The sequence below is a fragment of the Anarhichas minor genome, unplaced genomic scaffold, assembly GCF_050575085.1.
Source record: "Anarhichas minor isolate MPS153535 unplaced genomic scaffold, ASM5057508v1 ptg000022l, whole genome shotgun sequence".
Lineage (NCBI taxonomy): Eukaryota > Metazoa > Chordata > Actinopteri > Perciformes > Anarhichadidae > Anarhichas > Anarhichas minor.
In genome coordinates, this window is record NW_027466468.1 from 747,040 (window position 1) to 764,204 (window position 17,165).

A 17,165-nucleotide genomic window follows, 5' to 3' on the forward strand; every position below is an offset into this window, starting at 1 on the left:
AATGGTATTACCATTTGAAATGCTTATTATATTCATGCTTGACAACATCCAATTTGAGGCTCATATTTTTATTTTTTTCTTACTGTTATGTTGTAGATTTTGTTTTTATTATAAATGCTTTTATTGTTTCTGTTTTTACCATGTAAAGTGTCTTTGAGTGCCTTTTAAAGCGCTATATAAATAAAATGTATTATTATTATTATTATTATTATATGTATCCCAGTGTTGATACAAAAAGGTTGAAGATGTGCTGGTGCATGCCTTGTGTTAAGGAGCAGGTGTGCGTCTCTCTCCTGTGTGTTGTAGACCGGTCTGTGTATGGGGGGGCTGCTGCTGAGGGACTTCCTCATTCATGGAACTAACTAACGAGTCCCTCAAGGCCCAGACTGAAACCAGCAGTGCAGCAGACTCAGAGCATTACCATGACAAAGGTCTGTGGTCGGATGCAGTATGATAAAGGCATGGTAGAGATGAAGAAGAACCCCCTTATTTCACACACTCTCATCGGGGGTCAGACGAAAGCTCTCCAAAGCATTTGAGCTTTCGTGACGGGATCAGACATGCCTGTGCATCTTACACGTCAGTCCCCAGGGAAACAGTGACTTTATTCAAACGGAGACAAAATGTAACACAAAAATGTTTTTTTTTGAAGAACGTCCTCTGTTGAAGAGCGTTTTCTCTTAGTGAGATGGCAATCAGTAAGTTCCTTCAAAGGTCATACGGATTCAAATACAAATTGTATTTTGTCCTTTTAAACCATAAAATCAATTAAGGGCTCAAACATTCCGTTAGGACAACGGAACGCGTCTACTTCAATGGACCCTAAAACTAAATCAACCAAAACCAATTTTTACTATCTCAATAAAAACATCAAACTCTTGATCCTTTTGTGAAATTGATTCACAGCTCATTGAAGAAGGTGCAGTCACCCCATACCACCCCTTCACTAAGGATATTTAAATGAATTATTACCGCACCATCTCGCTGCACTACGGAGATGTAACATGTTGATGTTTTGTGCTAGAATGGCTTTCAGTTGTTGGTGGACAATAGATTAAGTTCAATGAAGCTGTTTTTTATCTTACGGCTGAACTCTGTGCCAATGAACAATGCCCCATAATATAAGACATATGTTACCGTTTCATTGTTCCATTGTATTGATTAGCAATAATAGTAATGCAAACTTTTCTCACAGGCAGAAATGCTTCGGGAAAAGACGTAATCTGATTGGTTGAGTGGCTGACCTGATGGGAGGAACCAAAGCACAACAGGTTAAATAATCAATTAGAAAAGGTGACTGACATTAGCAACGCTAGTGCTACCTAGTGCTGACCTGCCATGGCCACAAATACATAAATATTAGTCACTATTTTGATCAAAGTTATTTATTTGTCATTCAAGCCTGTCGTTAAGCAGTTAGCCCTTCCTAAAATTGCCCAGCGATTTTTTAACCCAGCTGGTAACTTCATTTCTTGCTGCAGCTTTGACTGACAAATCTTTGTTCAAATATTGGTATAAATGGTACATGACAAAATCTAAAGTTAGCGATCCATAAATGCTTCCATACTGACCACAAAGATCCTACTTTTCTTTTTTTCTGCCCTCTTGGCCCTTCCATCCATCTGAGTCTAATGTCTTTTCAGCGTGTGTGCTCATGTGTGCCGAGGGCCTCCAGTGCTAAGCACGTCTCTAGCCCGGCTGTCCAGGCCAGGCACAATGGAGCCTGATTCCCCAGCCCCTCTGTGGCCTAAAAAAGTCTCCCTGCATGAGTGAAGGAAGACCACCTCAGTATCCGTTTGAGTATGTCGGACTTTGAAAAACCTCCAGAGTCCCTTTCCTCTTTTTCGCAATGCTCAATTAACTTAAGTGTTTGTATCCTGACCAGCATGACTCATTGGTTCACTTCCCTCTGTACTCGTTAACCCACATTTTCTCTAATATTCTTTACAGGTGCCAGTTTTACTACTGTTAAAATGAAATGCAATCTCAATCTGCATGATGTTGCACTATCTAATATAATAGGATGGTAAAATGTCAAGATAGAAAGAGAAAATAATAGAAAATACCATTAAACAATAAAAAAAACAACAATACAAATTAAAACTGCAAGCAGCGATGAAACGGGCCCTCGCATTGTTCTGTGCGTCAGGCGTACTGGCAAAGAAATCTGGAGCAGATTTGACACGATGTACTGAAGTTATAACAACAATGGAGATTTGTGACCTGAAAGCCATGCTGGATTAAGCTCAGGCCAAACACACCAGGGAAACAGACTACCTGAAGTCCCAGGTGATAAAGACCTGCACGATGCTGCGGATAACTAAGAGACATCTTGACCAGCAGAGCTCTAAAACCAACAAGCTTCAAGTCAAATTGGAGAAGATGAAGACGGACAAAGAGACCCGTCAAAAAGAGGTAATAAAAAGGAAAAAGACAGAGGGTAATCATTTTTTAAAAATTACAAAATAAATACGAAACAATGATGTCATGTTTGTTGGTTGGTTGTTGTAACGTTCACTATTGTCACGTGTAATGTGTAACATGTGCTTTGTTAGATGTGTAAATCAGGGGACAAGCACTTGGCCAGAAGCTCCGATGAATTACATTTTTGTTTTAATTCATTGTCTTTTCATGTCTATTATTGGAGTATTGTATGACATAGGCAACTGCATTTCACTGTGTTACAGAATGACAATAACATATCCTTCAATCCTTGAAGCATTTAGTTCTAATTTGCACTCTATAGCCTGAAAATACAAGTTCTCTTGTTAGGTTGGCTCAGATGATTTTATATGCTGGTTCAAAATATAGTTTTTTTTTGTCTGGAGTTACATTCAGCAACATTTTTAGGTATATTTAGTGTCACAGCACCTTTCAAACACAGTCGGAATTCTAGTTTTTATAGTAAATAAATACCTAAGAATATTTGAAAACACATGAAGATTAAAGCTGCAAGCCGCTATGAACAGGTCCTCAAACCTTCCTACACATCGGGGGTACTGGCGGGATGCCAGGCGACATAGGAACAACGAAACAGGAAGTCTGTAGAGGGCAATGGTGCCTCCCACAAGAGTCTACAACAAACAGGTCATGAGTTCTGAAAGAGGACGGGATGGTAAATGGTAAAGATAATATAATAAGAAAATATAATAAAAAATACCATAGACTATAATAAAAATAAAACTCTTTTTTTTTTATACAGATTCTGAAGTGTTAATAGGCCTAATAATATTCAGTAACCTGAAATTTGACCATGTGGAGAGAGAAAAAACGTCCACCCCAGGTAGAGGATTGGATGAAACACATGCAGGTTTTGTTTTGACAACTTTAACATATGGTGAACGGTAGAGAGACAACAGAAGGCAGAAAGGCAGTAAACTCAACTAACCCCTGGGTCCAGAGGAGGCAGCCTCATCTCCATGCTCTTCAGCCACTCTCTCAGTGCTATGATTTGACCCCTGAACTCACACTGCCATTGACTCAAGTCCTCCACGTTCCTCCTAAAACAGAGACGAGTGTTAGAAGTTATATTGATCCATCGTTTAAAATCAAATGTATTAAATAAAGTTAGTAAAATGGAACACATGCACTTACAAGGATAATCTAATCAAGCCAAACACATTATAAACCTTATTGTTACTTGGTTTGAATAGAGATAGCTTGGTAATGTGTTTTCTTCTGTAATATATATATTTTGTACTGTCTCAAGCTTTTGGCTTGTTGTGTCATATCATGAGCAACATCATTTACTTTTTAGAAAAATATCTCATTAGGCCGGCATCTGCTCTCTCTCTCTGTCCACTGGGCAGGAACCTTAGTTTCAGTATGCTGCAATTAGATGCTTTACACTGTGTGGTCCCTTCACAATTCATACTAGCTCTGTCTTTGTGTTGCTGGCAAACGCGGACGCACCGGTCTGCAAAGACGATACAACTGACCAACTGTCGTCACAGGCTGTAAATTTTCTTTTAATCGGACTGTTGGTGGCCACTTTCAATCATGTGTGATGGGCCATTTGTACTTATATTGGACTTCATCTTAGTTTTTCTTTCAAGGTTGGCCATTTAACTTACAAATGTTATAATTTGTCAATTAATCATGGATGCAAGTAACCTATTATTGCGGCAAGAATGAACGACAATGTCATAAATGAGCCTACCCATATCTCTGATCCTGTGATGTAGGCGTTAGCGGTCCGAGCAAAGCACTTCTTTTATCCTGCATAGGAGAGAAACCATACAAAACGATCCTTGTTCTTGTGTTTTTCTTACTTTTATAGCATATCCAGCTGCTTGAGCGGACACTGTTCATTCAACAGTTAATTTACTGTATACAAGATATGATGACGCAAGTGTTTGTACACTCGTCTCTGTGTTCTTACCTCCCCGTCTCCAGCCTCCGACGCTGGGAGGGACAGGGTCAGATCAGAGTAGTCAAGGGAGCTGAGCGAAGAATTCTGGGAGGTGAATGCCCCATTTCTTCTGTTGGCAGGCTCCTCCATCAAACCCAGTGGCTAATGTTGGCACATAGAGCAAAACACTTCTGGTCTCAAGGAATTGGCTGTAAATCTACATGTATACCAGTATTGTCCAATGGAGAGAGGATTTCTAATCATTATCTAAATGGTGTTTCTTTCAAACCCTGATCAGATTACATTTCAGGGGGGGGGGGGGGGGGGGGGGATGTGTCATTTTGCGAGGAGCTAAAACCATTATTGTATTATCACCAGCCTCTAAAACCTAGTCAGATGCTCATTGATCTGACAAATTATTATTATTGTAACGATAAACCTCAGTGGGTTCACTAGATCACTAGACTAGCAGGTGTTGGACTATGGTCTGACCTGATTCCCTGGCCTCCCTAGGGATGAGTGTTTGGTTGGTCCAACAATGCCCTCATGTGGTCAACTACTGCAGAGGGAATATTCATACCACTAAACAGAGACAGACGCAGTGTGGCAAAGAATCGGCTCATGAATGAGATATCAAAAGGCTTTAATTTTGAAATGCTACATCAGAATGTCCTGGTTCTCTCTGAGTGACACCTTGAGGTGGTCTGCTATTAACCTGTAGTGAAATGATTTTGTAACTATAAACCATTTCTTCTAAAATCTAATCTGAAATGAGACAAATTGTCTCATGAATGTGATTTGAAGTTAGCTCATGAATGAGATTTTGAAGGGCTTTAATTTTGAAATGCTACATTGAAATGCTTTTTTCTTTTTGCCTTTAAAAAGAGACGCAAAGCACGACAGGTAACCCGGAAGACAGAACATTTGAAATATTCCCTCTCTGCAGCTTCCTGGTCCTGTGCTCTGTGAAACAGGTTGCTCCCAAAGTGTGACACTCTTGTCAGTGAGCCCACCTCTTGTTCATACCAGTCTGCAGCCACTGATGCATCCAGCAAAAGGTCTGTGGACAGCTTTTTGGATATCACTGTCTGGCCAAGTAACTAGGATCCCCTTCCCTATAATAAGAATTTAATCTTTAGCAATGGCTAACAGAAACAACTCTGCGCACACAAAAATGACTTTGATTAAACTAAATTACAAACTACATTGCATCAAACAATGCACCGATTAATCGAAAACCTCATTCTTGCTGTGTGTATGGATACAGGCAAATTAAACTGCATGTAGTCAACTCCTGTTGCCAACATACTCCCATTGGCGCAGGTTTATTTATTTACATTCATTTATTTTTCTATTGCCTTGACTTTTATTTTTCAAATATTCTTACTTCCGGGTTACCTGGCGTGCTTTGCGTCTCTTTTTAAAGGCAAAAAAAAAAGGGAAAAACAATATTGGCTCGTTATTTGCAAAAAACAATATTGGCTCGTTATTTGATTTTGGTCCGACTTGTTTTTGGATTCTGACAATAAAAATGAAAAAACGGCTGTGCTTTTCCATTTTTGGTCCAAAACAAATGAAAAAAACATGGTGTTTCTGTATTTTTGATTAAACGGGAAAACAGACTCTCAAAACGTACATGGACCTGGTTCACAGCAACAGAACGAGAGCAGGCTTTTCAAAATAGAATTGGACGTTAATATGATCATATAGATCGATCCTGAACATAACTTACTCCTTTCAGATGGCAATGTTATCCATTTTGGGGAACTCTGATGAATGGCCTTGTTGTTGATTCTCAGCCAGTAGAATATAAAATAATGTTAAAATAACTTTCCAGGACAAAGAAAGATTTTCCAGGACATTTTGCTTTGTCTCTCAGTTTCCATGTTTTTTTCAATGGCTGAAAAAATGGTCAACAGTTTTCTAGGAGGCGTAGCAACCCTGATAGTAGCTGCTCTACAGCTGTTGTGCTCTAATGTTGTGATTGACCATGGAGGGATGGGAAATAGGCATTATGTCTTACTTTAGTTTTCTAGTGTGTCATTACTGCTCCTATATGTAATTTAAGAGAGCAGCACTAAAAAGCATGTTTTACTCTAAAAATAGCTTCAGATGCATGGATATTGATATATGAATGACAAGAGGGCCTCTTCAGAGCGTATTTATTTACAACATAGTGTTAATGGTCAGAACTTACAACATTATCCACTCACCACATCATTCAAAGCAAAACCCCGAAGCAAAACAAACCAGTTGGTTTGTGAAATGATATGTTGCAAAAACAATTAAATCAGCACAGCTACATCTGCAGTTTTCTTTATTTTACATCATCATTATCCCCCAAAATCCTTTATACGGTTGGTAAAACATGCAAGGCAAATTAATCAAAAAACTTGATGAAAACAAATGAAAAAGATTTACAGAGATAAAACACATTAGAGATACAGAACAGAAATACTTGTGGAAAAACAACTATAGGCAAAATAAAGCATCAAGCTCTTTTTCAGTTTGCAAAGAAAATCAATGGCAAATCAACTGTTGTGAGTTCATTTGATAGAATACATACATTCATGCAAATTGCTGCTGTATCAAACATGTCAATGTATCTTTTGAGCACTTTGGTAGGACTGGATTTACAGAGAGATAATACAAAAATATACTCAGTGGACTTAAGAGCAGCTAAATGAAGATGTGCTGCTCTACCACTACTGTTCATGCCAATTAAATATAAATACTACACATGCAGATGTGTGTATGTTTGGGAGTGTTCTCTAAAAAAAAAAAAGGATATGACCACACAAATATCACTACTAGCATTCAAATAATAAATATATAAAAAAAAGGTAATGAATGAAAAGTGTTCCTAGAAAGGTATCCCAAGATGGTTTCAGGTCGACTCTGCCTCAGCTCTCTTCAAATAGGATGTGCAATGGAAGAAAAGATATACTCAATGGCAAATCTAGAAATAAAAGAAAATAGCTATGAATTAAAATCAAAATAAACTAAACCATGCAGTGGGAAAAATAGAAATGAAATGAAAATTGCCAAACAAATCTTGATGAAACTTAGCTTCATCTTTTGCAAATGAAATGAAAATGACAATGTTTTCAAAAACAGTAATACACTGTACCTGTGTAACTGCGTGAGGATGACATGGACTCACAAATCCATCCAAGTTGAGAGGATTGTATGCTGCAGCCAACTCAGTATCCGTGTTCATATGTTGGATTCTGTTGGACTGAGGCAGCTGTCAAAAACAAGATGACAAAAAAAACTGTCAATTAGCAGCAATGAGAACTTTGAATAGTAACAGTTCACTAGTGATATCACCATGTGTGGGATAGGGAAAAAATGGCATACATAAAGGGCATTATCTAGGCTCTGAGATGCGATCAAAATAAACTGAAGAAATCAGACAACAAAACAAAACAAAAAATTCAACTTACAAGAACCAAAAGAACAGGACGCAGGTCTGTATGGGAGAGCAGGATGAAGTCTGACATCATCTTGGGATTAACCAGGAACACTTTACTGATGGTTAATATATAGAATATAAAACTTGGAGTGTGTAAAACAATGAACCCAAAGGATGCAAAAGTCCACTAAATATAAATGGGCATGAGAACAAAAAAATGACAGATGTGAAACCGGTTTCAGAATAGTCTGCATAATTTTAATTCTGGCATGTCTTTTTTTTGTATTCTTGTAGTGTCCCATTTTATAGTGTCTCAGGTGTATATTATATACTGGGTATATCATTTAGTTACCGAGACAACATTCAACATAATTTATCCATACTCTATACAAACATCCAGAAATGTGAAGGCATCTATGCATTTTAGAATCTGTTAAAAAATGTTAGAACTACGTCGACATACAGCATCTCATTAAGTAGGAGTGTCGGAAAAGATAAAAAATATCCTTGAATTTCAAAAGAATACTGGAAAAATATCTCTTTGACATACATACAGTATATATTAGTTTCAGAAAGAACAAGTTTACAACTTTTTAACAAGTGTAAAATGAAAACTATAAAGTCACTTAAAAACAGCAGAAATGTCATGCTTTGCTTTGAAAAATATAAACTGACTTGATAATTCGTACTAAAGACATGAAACATAATAGATATATATATATCTATTATGTCTCCATATATGAGGCACATGTGTACCCATCTGTTATCTGAAAAAAAAACAATATCCTTGGCAATTCTTGATGTGACCACATGCAGGGCAGAATAAATAAATGATATTTTCTTTGTTACTGTAACTATTTTTTTCCTATGAAAAATGCAACTGTACAGTGCATTATTATTGTTAATTCTTAGACAATTGGGCTATTGATGGGAACAGAACTAGCTAATCAGTATCTGCGGCTGTAGCCACTTGAAGAAGATGTGGAGAAGGAGGAGGAGGCAAAGTTCATGCTGAAGCCAGCATCAATGCTGCCTCTCCTGGAGCCTGATCGGGATCCGGTCCTCGAGCCAGTACGGGAGCCAAAGGCAGATCCAGGGCCGCTGGCATTGTAGGGACTGTAGAGGCCTTTGCTGGATTGTGAGGAGGCCTCCAGAAGTCTCAGGCTTGATCCTTCCTCGACCATGCTCTTGTCCATTGCGTCTTTGAAGGAGATTTTCAGTTTGGTTTTTGGACATGTTAGGTATTTAGAATAAGCACCGACATCTCTCAGTTTCTGGGCAGTGCGGGCATCAATTGTGCCCTTCTTGATAGATTCATCGAGTGTCACTCTGCTCTCGACATCAGGCTCAATAAGTCCACCAGTCAGATATTGGACCTCAAGGAAACGCTGCCCAGCTTCATAATACAACCAGCCTTTCTTAAGAGCCTGGGAGGCAGACATCTTTACTTTAGTTCTGGGGTCTTCAAATCCATTGAATGCTTTTTGAGCCAGGTTCAGGCGATCAACCATGATTTTATCCACAAGGCCTTTTTCTGCTGCATCAGCGACTGAGAATCTCTCTCCAGTTGTGGGATCAATTATTCCTCCTGTGCAGGCTTGGGCCTCCAACAATCTTTGGCCAGTGATGTTGTCTACCAGGCTTCTGTGTATGGCCTCAGTAATAGACACCTTCTCCAGTGTGTCTATGTCCAATATTCCAGCTACAGGGCCAGTCTCCTCTGCTGGGTCATTCCATATGACTGCAGGTGCTTTAATGGAGGGTATGGGGCTCATGGGAGAGGAGTAGGTAGAACCAGTGGTGGAACCAAAGGAGGATGAGCGTGAGCGGAACCCTCCTGTGTTTCCAGAAAGCATATCAGCAAATTCTGTGATTGACAGGTTTCCAGATCGGTATGTTTCAAGGGCATTCTGGTCAATGAGGCCACGTGAAAGAGCATCATCAACATCATACTGTCTGCCAGACCTCCTGTCAATAATAATCGATTTGACAGTACCATCAGAGGAGGTCATTGTGATCTCTTCCCATTCACACTCCTGCTCAGCAAGCTCCAGGTAGGTTTGGTTGTCAATGAGTCCCTTCCTGTAGGCCTCATACACAGTCATTTCTTTACCACTCTCAGGGTCTACGATGACAACTCTGCGTTTACGAACCGAGGATTTTGAGGAGGTCTTCCTTTCCCGCTTCTTTTCTTTCAAAAGCAGGAGCACCAGCCCAGTGTCAGGATCGGTGATGCACCTCTCCATGAGCTGGAGGTAAGTTAGGTTTTCTTCAGTGTTGGGGTCAAAGAAGCCTTTGGTGTCATCAGATGGATCTGTCAAGATCTCATTCATTTCCTCATCAAAGAAGCCACGTTTGTAGGCCACCTCAACTGGCAGACGGTGACTTTCCTCTGGGTCAATGACTCCGCCGGTGGCAATCTGGGCTTCCAGGAGACGGATTCCATGATCTTTCAAGATGAGCCCCTTTTGCATGGCCTGGAACAGGGAGATTGTCTTGCCTGAATAGGGATCTCTATATCCTGTGACTGCACGTTCAGCAGAGAGGAGCTTGTCTTTGAATTCGGGTCCTACAATACCCATTTTCACTGCATCACTGACAGTCAGTCTGAGGTTTTTGATGGGATCAATAACATATCCTGTGGCTGCCTGTGCCTCAAGGAGTTCAAATGCTGTGCCTGGCCTGATCATGTTCTTCTTCATGGCCTGGTAAATTGATAGACGCTCCTTTGAGGACTCTAAAAATACACCAGCAATACAGCTTGTGCCCACAAGGTATCTTGATAATCTTATGCTAAGCTCCTCCATTGAAATACGACCTTCATTCAGATCAGTGATAGTTTCCTGGTCAATAATTTGTGAGCGGAGCAGCTCTTCTAATGTGATCTTGTTCCTTATACCGTCTAACATCACTCTCTTGTCTCCCAGGGAGAGTAGGCGCAACCCACCATCTAACTTGCATCTCTTGAGCAGCTGTGCATATGACAGGACCTCGTCATTGACAGGGTCCATGAATCCCATAACACTGTCAGTCAGCTTCTCGTTGGTTTCCTTGTTGATGTAACCCCTTTGCATGGCAGTGTCTGCTGGCAGGTGGAACTGGAATTCTGGATCAATAATACCACCAGTGGCGGTTTGTGCCTCTAACATTTTCAGAGCATAATCCTCTGGAACAAGATCCTTTTTCATGGCCTGGAAAAGAGATATGGTTTTCCCACTGTATGGATCTTTGTATCCTGTGACTGCTCTCTCAGCTGAAAGAAGTTTATCATGGATCTCAGGGCCAACAACACCCTTACGAACAGCTTCGTCAACCGTGAGTGTTTCATTTTTAACTGGATCGACAATGAATCCTGTTGCAGCTTGTGCTTCTAGGAGGCTCAGGGCTAGTTCTGGCTTGATAAAACCTCTCTTCATTGCTTGGTATATGCTTATCTTAGAGCTTGAGTCTGTTTCGACCCCAGCAACACAGCCTGTGCCATAGAGATACTGTTTCACACTGGTCATCTCCATTATATCACGGATGTCCCTCTTGCCCTGTTTAAGGAGGTTGTAAGTCTCCAAGTCAATGATGCGGGCATTGTAGAGCTCCTCAATCGTTATCCGTCTCCTTATAGTCTTACATGACAATGGACTATCATTTCTGATGATCTCTCTCTGCTCCATGATCTCAATAATAATGATGATCATCCGCTCTTTAGTGATTTTACCAGAGCGATATTCATTCATGAGCTTCTGCCTCTCTTGCTCTGGAAGCAAATTTGAGTTCATGATTTCCCACAGGTTCAGTGGCTTATCAGCAAGGCCTTCGATTGGAATGTCAATCTGGGTGTCGGTCAGGTCACTCTGTGTTTGTTCCTCTGTGTAGAGGTATGTCTTCTCCACAACAGTTGGAGACTGAGGCTTGGAGAGTGGAAGGATGTACAGGCCTGTCTCTGGATCTCTGTTGCACTTGTCTTTGAGCTGTCGGTAAGTAACATTTTCATCGGTTTCTGGGTCTGAGAAAGCCTTGTTATCATCAGATGGTTCAGATAGGGTCTTAGCAATTTCTTTGCTGAAAATGTTCTTCTGATATGCAACATCTGTTGGGACACGGTGGCTATTTACAGGGTCAATGATTCCTCCACTAACCATCTGTGCCTCTATCAAAGGCATGGCATGTTCTTTCAGGATGAGATCTTTTTGCACTGCTTCAAAGAGGGAGATTGTGTTGCCTGTGAATGGATCTTTATAGCCAGTGACAGCTTTTTCTGCAGAAAGAAGTTTTTCATGTAGCTCTGGACCAACAAGACCTGACTTCACTGCCTCGTCTACTGTCAGGCACTGATTCCTCACTGGATCCACAAGAAACCCAGTGGCAGCCTGGGCCTCAAGAAGTGAAAGACCTGTGTCGTGTCTGAGGAGCTTTTTCTTCATAGCCTGATAAATGCTTATTTTCTCTTTGGTTGGCTCCAGGTAGATGCCAGCGATGCTATCGGAGCCCTGGAGATATTTATTGACATCAGGATTCTCACTGACTTGTTTGGGTGTTGTTTTGCCTTGTTGAAGGAGGTCAAAGGTTGGTTTGTCAATGATTTTGGAATCATACAGAGAGGCTGCAGGAACAGGAGCTCTAAGGCCCTTGAAGCTGGACTGTTCTCGTTTCTTGGCCTCTTTCTCATCTACAATTGTGATGACAATCTTGACTATCCTTTCAATTGTAAGCTTTCCTGACCTAAACTGTCTGAGCAAGTCAAGCCTTTGTTCCTCAGTGAGATATTCTGAGTTGATGATGTCCCAGATGGTCATCTTCCTGCCCTTAAATGGTCCAGAGTCAAGCTCCACAGTTGCCTGAGTCATAGCCTCTTTCGTCTGGGTATCAGTTAATGTTGGCTCCTCCTTTGCATTAATTGCTTCATCAGAAAGAGGCAGAAGCTGGAGACCAGTTTTCTTGTCAGTGACACACTTCTTGAAGAGCTGTGAGTATGTGACATGTTCTTTTGAGTTGGGGTCAAAGAAGCGTTTAGTTTCATCAGTGGGACTGTTCAGAATTTGTTTCATTTCGTCATCAAAATAATTTCTCTTGCAGGCCACATCATGAGGAATGTGATGGCTCTTTACTGGATCAATGATACCACCAGTGGTCATTTGGGCATCAAGCAGTCGGATTCCTTGTTCTTTAGGTATGAGGTCTTTTTTCATTGCCTGGAACAAAGATACAGTCTTCCCAGTGTAAGGATCCTTGTAACCTGTAACAGCTCGCTCTGCAGACAGGAGTTTTTCATGCAGCTCAGGACCAACCACACCTGCTTTGACAGCTTCATCAACAGTGTACTTCTGATTATGAACAGGGTCAACCACGTAGCCTGTTCCTGCTTGGGCTTCAAGCATATTCAAGGCAGGCCCTGCCCTCATAAAGTCTTTCTTCATAGCTTGATAGAAGGACATTGTCTCCTTGGATGAGTGAATCATTACACCTGCAATGCAGTTTGTACCCTTAAGTGCTTTGTGGACAGGCTCCATTTCAGACACTTCTTTAACTGTCTTATTGCCCTTGTGCAATTTGTTGTAGAGGTCTTTGTCAATGATTTTGGATTCCAGGAGATCAGTGGCAGGAACAGGTGCTCTCAGACCATCAAAGGTAATCTCATTCTTCTTCTCTTTGTTCTCTGCCACAGTAATGACAATCTTAATGATTTTTTCGATTGTGATTTTCCCTGTTTTATATTGACGGAGAAGGTCCTTCTTCTGCTCCTCAGTGAAGTACTCGGAATTGATTATTTCCCAAATGGTGATATTCTTTCCTTGGAATCGCCCGAATGGCACAGACACAGTGGTTTTGCTGAACACATCCTTGGTCTCCTCCTCTGTGTATATACTTGAGCACTGAGCAGCTTTGTCTGTGATTGGCAGGAGTAGCAGCTTGGTCTCAGGGTCCGTAGTGCATCTCGCCATTAGCTCAGAATATGTCAATGGTTCCTGAGTGCTGGGGTCAAAGTATCCCTTTGTGTCATCTGAAGGTTTCTCCATAATCTTATTCATTTCAACATCATATTGTCCCTGTTTGTAGGCAATGTCATTGGGTAAACGGTGACTATTGATAGGATCGACGATGCCACCAGTTGCAAGCTGAGCCTCAAGGACTCTGATGGCATGATCACGTTCGATCAGACCCTTCTTCATAGCTTCAAAGACAGAGATCTTTCCACCAGTGTATGGATCTTTGTAGCCAATAACTGCCCTCTCTGCTGAAAGCATTTTGTTGTGCAGTTCAGGGCCAATCAAGTCTTCCTTGACAGCCTCGTTAACAGAAAGTTTTTGGTTCTTAATAGGATCTAAAATGTAACCTGTGGCTGCTTGAGCTTCAAGAAGGATCATGGCTGTGCCGGGAGTAATCTTCTTCTCTTTTGATGCTTGATAGATTGACATTTTTTGATTAGATGGAGTCAAAACTCCAGCAATGCAATTCTTTCCTCTAAGAGTTGTTTTAAGTTTGTCAGTCTCACCAAGCTCTTGAACAGTTGTTTTGCCTTTTTGTAGCTTTTCAAACTCCTTCTTGGATAAAAGGCCGATTTCACGAAGTCTGCTTGCAGGTACCTTATCACGTATGCCGTCAAAAGCCAAGGGATCTGGTTTCTTCTCCCCACTGTCTACCGCATCACTGGCATTTTGTCCATTGGAAACAGAATGTGTTGGTTCAACTGTTGTAACACCAATGAGCTGTTTGTCAGGGACTTTATCAGTGTGTTGGTCTTTCCCTGCTTCCTCAAGCTGCTGCAGCTTATTGCGCAATTTCTGGTTCTCTTCTTCAAGAATCCTTTCCTGCTCTAGTCTCTTCTTCTCCAGTTCTTGCATTTCTTTTTGCTTGTTCAGCATATCTTTCTCAGCCTCTTTTTGTTTATTGAGGACCTCATCCATGGTAGCGTGGAGTTTCATCTTCTCCTCCTCCATCTGTTGTCTCTGGCGTTCCTGTTCGTCTTTGAGAGCTTTGGCCTTTTTTAATTCCTCTTCAAACTGGCTCTCCAGCCACTTTTTCTCATCTTCAATTAGCTTCTCCTTCTTCAAAAGCATCTCCTTTTCTGTCAGGAATGTCTGCTGGAGCACCATCTTCTCATGTTCAATTTGTTTCTGCTGTGCATCAGCCATCTGACAAAAAAATAGAAAAAGTAAGTTACAATTGGCATATAGGTGAAGAACATATTCTGTACATATTTTCTTTATCGAAATTGTTTATTTTGTATATTTAATTTGTAATGGATACAATTTGTACAATGCACTCTGCTTATGCATAGGGAGATAAAATATTGTTCAAATTTGATTGTGCAGCTTTTGTATATATATAAATAAAACATATAAGTCCAGAATGACTTTTCTCAACGAGCAAAAAATGCAGAGCAAAAAAAGTAATGTATCAAAATAAATTGTCACAATCCCTTTTTTCTGAGACATTTTTATGTGAATGTCCTGCCTAGAAGAATTTGGACTGCAATTTGTCTGCATAGATATTATGAGATTGATTATCACTTTCAATTAATTGTGAATGTAATGTATATGTAATTAGAGTGGAGTGGACTGTGTAAGCTCATATAATGTATCTGCAAAGTAAGTAAAGTGAGGAGGAATTTGTTGGTGGCTCTGCTTATTAGGAGGTCACACTGGACTGAAATAGAATTACAAAGGACCCTGTAAAACAATTAGGTGACTCTACAGTGACTCTGAAAGCTCAACACACTGTAAATTAGGAAAACAAATGAAACCCATTTTGCCTTGTTTTAAACCATTAATTAAACAATTTTCAATTTATTTTTGTCCCGTACTTGGTGACAATTCTGAAAATAACTTTAGCCAGCTAACATAACGTAATCCTGTTTCACCATTAATAGTGTGTATTTTGTCCGATTATTTGAATTGGCAGGCTAATAATAAGATAATGGCAAACACAAGGTTAAAAGCAGTAATCTGCAATGATATCTGAATGTTGCGATCTCAATGTTAAAATGAACCAAAAGATCGTAACTACATTTAAGCTGATTTTCCAACACCATCGCCGAATAGCCAACGTCAATGATGTCATAAGCTAAAAACTACGGCAACAACATACGTGCCCCAGCCATGTGCCCCAGCTGTCTGCATACATTTTTAGTACCCCCTGGAAACACTCTCCACTGAGTTGTGTGCTGCATTATTTGTAGCATGTTTCCGTGTTTGGTTGTTTTCTCAATTTGCGGCACATTTCCATATTTGGTTGTTTTCTGTACTTGCATTGGGTTTCTGTTTTTGGTTATGTTTTCTGTATTTGGTTGGATTTTCTCTTTTTGCAGTGCGTTTCTGTTGTGCGTTGAGCTCTCAGGGCCACCGTAGTACTCTGCCTGGAAGTGCTACAAATCAGTTGAGAAAAGTCACTGACATGGTCAATTTGGATTTTGATGAACTAGATTTGACTGAAGTTCAGTTTTTGTATAAATCTGAAAGCTTTTACAAACTGACAATGAAATTATAATATACTGTGCAAAACTGTGGTAACCATAAATTGGCAAAATGTTTTGCATGCTCTTACTTGTTTTGATTGTAGAGTTTTTTGTATTACTTGATGTGTTGCAACAGAGAATATATTTTGTTGCATAAGAATTTACTGCTAACTATATACCAGAAATCTTGTGTTAGTTACATTCTAAGGTGTTACACACAGATTCACCTGATATATTACTTATAGTAAATGGCAAGGATCAGAATTCTGACGACACATCATATAATTAGTTTAAGATAAAAAGTTTGCAAGGATCTCGGATAGTGTCTTTTGAAATAGTTAAATATTAAAGGAATACTCCACTGTTATTCAACTTTACCTCTCTGTATTCTAATGATTCTAATGATCACATCAACAAAGCTCCCAATTTAGTGTATTGTATATACTATTGCAATTCTCTCCTCTTCCACCAGATGTAATGGAAACGGAGGGGTGGGGGATGTTGATGATGCCAACATATACTTGTCAACAAGAAAGTAAGAAAGCTCAATAGGTATGGTGAGATCTCTGGTAAATGTTTTAGAATGTCTGTGTTGGTGACAGAGTTTTGCTTGCCTGAAAAGTATAAATACATATATTTGTCGGGGTAGAGGCCAGTTTGGTGGAGATTTCTGCATATTTTAACACAGCATTCAAAATTGAATCTGGGCATTTTTACAAATGGGATGGTTACTGAAGGTAAACTTTGCTTAGCCACGAATGGGTTGGTCTTTTAATCCTGCAAATACAGCAAATATTCAAGGTTTGGCTATCATCCAGGATAAATGCAGTGGGACATTCCTTTAAAACGCATTGAGCACTAGCACAAATCTTCCTAGAGGTTTGGGGTTCTTGCAAATCTGGATGTAGTGTAATGCAAGGTTATCTCTCTAATCACACTTAAGTTCAACGTTT

General features: G+C 40.0%; 1 protein-coding gene across 1 annotated transcript in view; it reads right to left on the reverse strand.

Annotated features, from left to right (window-relative positions):
* Positions 1 to 6,497: 6,497 nt before the first annotated feature.
* The window catches only part of plecb (plectin b), a 38,646-nt gene continuing 27,978 nt past the window's right edge, over positions 6,498 to 17,165 (reverse strand). Inside the window, exons 32-34 of the mRNA XM_076096511.1 lie at positions 7,798 to 14,890; positions 7,482 to 7,598; positions 6,498 to 7,310 (exon numbers count right to left, since the gene is read on the reverse strand). Coding sequence (XP_075952626.1) covers positions 8,714 to 14,890 — 6,177 coding nt within the window. The 3' untranslated portion in view covers positions 6,498 to 7,310; positions 7,482 to 7,598; positions 7,798 to 8,713. The remainder of the gene's footprint in view (positions 7,311 to 7,481; positions 7,599 to 7,797; positions 14,891 to 17,165) is intronic.